At 34.1% G+C, this 6,258-nt stretch overlaps 1 protein-coding gene across 1 annotated transcript; it reads left to right on the top strand.

Annotated features, from left to right (window-relative positions):
- Positions 1–2,480: 2,480 nt before the first annotated feature.
- Positions 2,481–5,484, top strand: LOC142844843 (olfactory receptor 4F3/4F16/4F29-like). Its single transcript, XM_075963644.1, has 2 exons — positions 2,481–2,498; positions 4,564–5,484. The coding sequence occupies exons 1-2, from the start codon at positions 2,481–2,483 to the stop codon at positions 5,482–5,484; spliced, it is 939 nt and encodes a 312-aa protein (XP_075819759.1).
- Positions 5,485–6,258: the final 774 nt, after the last annotated feature.

The following is a 6,258-nucleotide window of genomic DNA, read 5'->3' as shown; positions in this document are numbered from 1 at the left end:
CAAAGCTGTCATGCTTTTCCATTGTCCTTGGTCAGAGACTCAAAAGGTGTATATAATTAGCTTCATATATTCCTAATGGAGGATTCTATGTGGCACTTTATCTGAGAGGACACAGGGAAACCTGGCTCTACAAGATGTTGTTATCATTCAGGTAAAATGGAGAGATGGAAATAAACTCAACAGTGTATAAGTGGATTATTCACAGATTTTAGTTTGTGATTAGTGTTGCTGTGGATCTGAGTTGCATCCTAAAGTACTTGAGGAAGTCTAGGGCAAAGTAGAGTACAGGGAAGAAAAGGAATTGAACAACACAGAAGGATGATTGTAACAGTATTCACTGTGTGAAAAGGCTTTGAATTTGATTGGAAAGAGATCAAGGAGGGGTAAATGAAGTGATTTGGAGGGAGAAAAGTGGAGGGAGAAATGTAATGAGATTACAGCATAATCACAAAAATAAGAGAAAAATGTCTAGAAAATGTTAGAAAAAGCAAAACAATTGACTGCATTTGAGCTAGAATCACATTATATATAGGGGAATATAAATAGGACTAGAAAATGCCAAAAACATTGTAATGTTTTGTGTGAAACTTCTGCATTAATCTGTTATTCTATGCTCAGAAATGATAAAATGATATAATCTCCTACTGAATGACAAATAGCTTGTTAACACATACAAATAAAATGGAAGGATTTGTTGCCTTTTCTTTCAGTTTTTTCCAAAAAGAGGAAAATAAGCATACCATTTTTTATAATATAGTAGCAAATTTTATTAGTAAGTTTGCAAGATGAAAGTGCCTCATGTATTCCTGAATAGGAAATAGTACTTACCATGTAGAAAATAAGACCCAGTGCTGAAATCATACTATCCCATATAATTTTATTTTTTTCATCATGATAGGTGCAATTTCAGAACACAGTGATTCCTGAGGTGCCAGGAGCTATATTTATTTCTTGCTTCATTTTAAAGAACGTAAATTATACTGATAATTTTGTTTCTAAACTATAAGTATAGTGGAGAAGGTTTAAGAATTTTGCCAAACAGATTCAGTAGAATGTGAAAAAAAATCATTAATACAAAGGCATTGCAAAAGCTATTTAGACAAGTGTAATCATTGTAGTTTTGGACTTTCTGTTTATTATCATTTATTTATCCAGCATTCTCTATTCAGTTTTAATAATATCATTTTTCTTCAGTTTTCTCTGTTGCTTCAGAACTCTGCCTACACTATCTCAATAAACTATACACCTACATATAGAGTTGTTAATCGATAAATAACATCTTTTCGCATTCTACAGTAAAATATAATGACATTTTGAAATTTTCAGGCAAATGGATGGATCTAGAAAAACCATACTGAATTAGGTAACCCAGACTCAGAAAGACAAGTATAATACACTCACTCATAGTGACTTTCAAACATAAAGAAAAAAATCAGCCTACAGTTCACAATGTCATAGATGCTAGTCAACAAAGAAAATCCTACGAGAGCTTTACGAGGCTTTACTTAGGAGAAAAAATCAAGATCTCCTGAGTAAATTGGGAGCATGGGAGTCACAGAGAGGATAGAAAGGGAGAGAAGAGGAAGGAAGGGGAGTGAAGAATATGTGTATCTCAGTAAAAGGAATAAAAAAGAACATCTTTTAGCAAATATTTGCTTCTTTATTTTTACAGTTTTTCTGATTTTAAGGTTTGGGACGAGAAGACAGGTAAAAAGATGTAAGACTAAGCCTCATAGGCTGGTGTCTAATGGAGGAGGGTTTAATGAATTATATTTTTGATGAGTAGTAAATACAGACCAACTGTTCTTTGAGAGCAAGTGAACTAAGAATACATTCATTTATTTGCCAGACTATAAACACGAACATTAATGTATTGTTAAATAAGTGTGCTACTATGTTTTCAATCTGTATTTTTGGTGCTTACTGCTAATGAACATTCACTTTTTAAATTGGTTTATCTGACGTGTTGGGTCCTATTATTGACAAGTGATAGTAACAAAATGATAACATTTATTGAAGACTCACATTTGTATACTTACTTATGGAGTATATGGTTAGGATATTCATTTTAGGCTGGAAGTTAAATATAAATCAATATTTTTATTTGTTCAGTAGATAAGTAAAACCAATTCACAGATTTTTATACAATTAGCATGGTATTAAACTACCAGTAAAGTATGGCATTAATCTTGGTTTTTGAACCAAACCCTTATCTTAACTAGTATCTATGTTAATTCTTTAAATAGAACAAAACCCTAAATTATAATGTGACAACCCATTTTACAGAGATATGAACATATAGTTACTATTACATTATGTCATCTTGCCAAGGATTCAGTTCATTTGGAATTACTTCAGGGCAGTGACTTCTGTTATTCCCAGTACTTCAAAAACTGATTGTCTCCATGAATGTAGTTTGGATGCTTATCTTGTCACAATGTCAATTGCTAGAAAACTTTCTTGTTTCAAAGAATAAAATTATGTATCAATCTAACTCTGTTTGGTGAGTTAGTCTCATGTCCAGTTAGCTCAATTAAAGTATAGTATTTTAATGTTAATTTGTAAGCAAGACATGGCAAAGGGACACATTTCATAATCTTGATGTTAACTATTTTGCAGTGAAGTTAGAAGTTAGGGAATATATGTCAGAATAAGGTCTGTAGCCTTTGCTATAGATATCAATATGGATAGTTAAAAATGATGAGTAGCTTTTTATTCTGTAATTGAACTGATAACATATTAGTCTTCAAATGAAAGTGTAAAGACCTTGGGGATGAATTTTGATTTTAGTATTTACTAATCTTCCACCTCACGTGGAATAGCTGTGAACTCACTCTAGTTTGCAAGTAGAGGGATATTGAATTTATAAATAGCTCAACATGACCGCATGACTGGCAGCAGCTTCTCTGCATGACTACAAATTCATATTATATGAGCATAATAGGAAACCTTTCTTCCTCTAGTTTTATGAAGGCACAATTAACAAATAGATTTTGTAATATTTATATTGAATAGCGAGATGTTTTATATATGTGAATATATAAAATACAAAAATATATAAAAACCTTAAAATACATGTGCATGTTGTGAGCTAACCAGCTTAGTTGCCACCCATACTGATTAGAAAATGAATGGCGAAGTTCTGCACTTACCAATTTTCATGTAAGTACTACTGTTAGTGACAGTCACCTCACTGTGCCATGAATCTCCAGAAGCTACCCATCCTGTCTAATTATGCATTTCCCTTTTTACAAATATCTCCATTTTCCCCTTTCTATCCCATCCCATTTGCTCATGATCTGTTGTTATATTTTCTGCTTCTATGAGTTTAGAGTCCCTAGAGTCCATGCCGTCTGATACATTTCAGCATTAGACTCTCCATGTTTCTTTAATTCAGTTAGCCCATTGGCCTCTAGTCTTATTGTGGTAAAAGAAAAATAGGATTTCTTTGTTTGAAGGAGAACAAAGAATAGTCCATGTGTGTTAGAGTGTCTTTTCATGTGTGTGTTATCCACTCGTCTATTATTTATCACATCTTATTTACACATATTGCTTCTAATTTGTGAATGTTACATTTTCTGGATGTATATTCTTCACATTAGAATTGTTATATCATATAATATATCTATATTTATTTTAAAAATTAAATTTACTATTATTATTATTACTATTATATTGTATTGTGATTTTATATATATGAGTATGGTCAGTGTATACTGGATGTGTGTGTGTGTACATGTACGTGCATATAAAATAATACAGACTCGTGTACATTGGAGGTCAGAAGACAATGTTCTGGGTCCTGCTTTCTCATTCTCTACCTGATTCCTTTGAAACGGTGTCTCATGCTGAGCCTGGATCTAGTCTGGCAGTCCCCAAGCTCAAGTGATCATTTATTTCCAGCTTTCACAACACTGTAGGTACAGACACACACAGTCACAATTAGCTTCTTGTTTGGATGCTGGGATCTGAACACAGGTTATCACAATTACACAGTGAATGCCCTTACCAGTCAAGGTATCTCTCTAGCTTAATATTTCCAGTTTTTAGTCTTCTCCATTGCTCTTCAACTGTTTTATTCTGGGCCTACACCTCTTTATCATTTACGGTGTTGAGAAGCTAATATAGGTCCTTATTCATCTGTAATTTTATTTCATTGGGCTACAAACGCAGTCTATATTTTTAATTTTTTGAAGGACCTCCACAAATTATTTTTCTTCCTAAATAAATAGACTAATTCATATTCACATCAAATTTTTTAAAAACAACAAATATTTGTTTTCTTTAAAAAATTAAAGCTTTTGAAATATAAATACAATTACCTCATTTCCATTTCCTTTCCTCCCCCAGCACTTCCCAAGCACCTTCTTTTGTTATCTTTGAAAACTGTGAGGTGATATTTTATTATGGTTTGAAGTCATGATCTCCTGATGACTAATGATGCCCAGCACTGGTTTATATATAAATGCAGGATTTTACCTTAATACAATTATAATTTATCATTTCTCCTGTTTCTTCTCTCAGGTAGCGCTGACAAAAAGGTCAGTGGAAGGAGTGAATCAGTCCGTGGTATCAGAGTTTGTGTTTCTGGGACTCACCAATTCTTGGAGTATTCAACTATTGCTCTTTGTGTTCTCCTCCATGTTTTATGTAGCAAGCATGACAGGGAACTCCCTCATCGTGTTCGCTGTGGCTTCTGACCCTCACCTACACTCTCCCATGTACTTCCTGTTGGCTAACCTCTCCTTCATCGACTTGGGTGTTTCTTCTGTTGTGTCCCCCAAGATGATTTATGACTTATTCAGAAAACACAGAGTCATCTCCTTTAGAGGCTGTGTCACTCAAATCTTCTTCATTCATGTCATTGGTGGTGTGGAGATGGTGCTGCTCATAGCCATGGCTTTTGACAGATATGTGGCCATATGTAAGCCTCTCCATTACTTGACCATTATGAGCCCGAGGATGTGCATCTTGTTTTTAGTGGCTGCCTGGGTGATTGGCCTTATTCACTCTCTGGTTCAACTAGCTTTTGTAGTAGACTTACCTTTCTGTGGGCCAAATGTGTTGGACAGCTTCTACTGTGACCTTCCTCGATTTATCAAACTTGCCTGCATAGACACTTACCAACTGGAATTCATGGTCACAGCCAACAGTGGATTCATCTCTGTGGGCTCCTTCATCATACTGATCATTTCCTATATTGTCATCATAATCACTGTACAAAAACACTCATCAAGTTCTTCCTCTAAGGCTCTGTCCACACTTTCAGCTCATATCTCTGTGGTTGTCTTATTCTTTGGTCCTTTGATATTCTTCTATAACTGGCCTTCTCCTTCAATACACCTGGATAAATTTCTGGCAATTTTTGATGCAGTTGTTACTCCTTTTCTGAATCCTGTGATATACACATTCAGAAATCAGGAAATGAAGGTAGCAATGAGGAGAGTACGCAGACAGCTACTTAGTTATAGGAAAACTTCTTAAATTGATGAGCTGAGGACTTTCTTCAATGAATGTAGAAGGTTAAGGTCCATCAACCTCAGAAAAATATTTGCACACACACACACACACACACACACACACACACACACACATATATATATTACACATACACAAATTATGTATATAACTTTGTCTTTCTCTATATGTTTACATATTCTTCTGATTAGTCTGGATTAATAATCTCTACTGAAAACAGAGAATCACATTTATTTACAAAGCAAAGATTATAATAATCTTGAACTTACATTCCTAAGGAATAGTGTTTACTTCGACGTAACTGATACTGAAGGCCTTTAGAAAAAGGAAAATTTCTCTCTTACTTCTTTTACACTTGTTTTATTCTTGAGTATTTCATGTAAGAATATTGGCTTCAAAAATTTCCATTCTTCTTTCTCCCCCCCTTTTATTTCTGGCGCCTCTTATTTCTTAACTCATTATGACTTCGTTAATTTAAAATATATTCAAATATATATGTTAAGACAATAAGATATAAATAAGATACTGAATCCATTGTGTTGCCCATGTGCATATGTGCTTACTATACATTGTCTCCAATGCAGGGATTTCTAGACAGTTTTCTTATAAAAGCTTATTCTACTGAGCCATTTGTCTGTCTCCTGTAGTTAGTTATGTTACTCATTTGGATTTTTTCTGCTGTGGAAGAAAATTCAAATCAGGAGAACACACACAGGGGTGCAATAGATGCTTGTTTTGTGTAGAAGAGTTGAAAACAATTTTGGAATACCAGCAAGGAAC

This window comes from Microtus pennsylvanicus, chromosome 2 (genome assembly GCF_037038515.1).
Source record: "Microtus pennsylvanicus isolate mMicPen1 chromosome 2, mMicPen1.hap1, whole genome shotgun sequence".
NCBI lineage: Eukaryota > Metazoa > Chordata > Mammalia > Rodentia > Cricetidae > Microtus > Microtus pennsylvanicus.
This window is presented reverse-complemented; position numbering and strand designations above follow the sequence as displayed.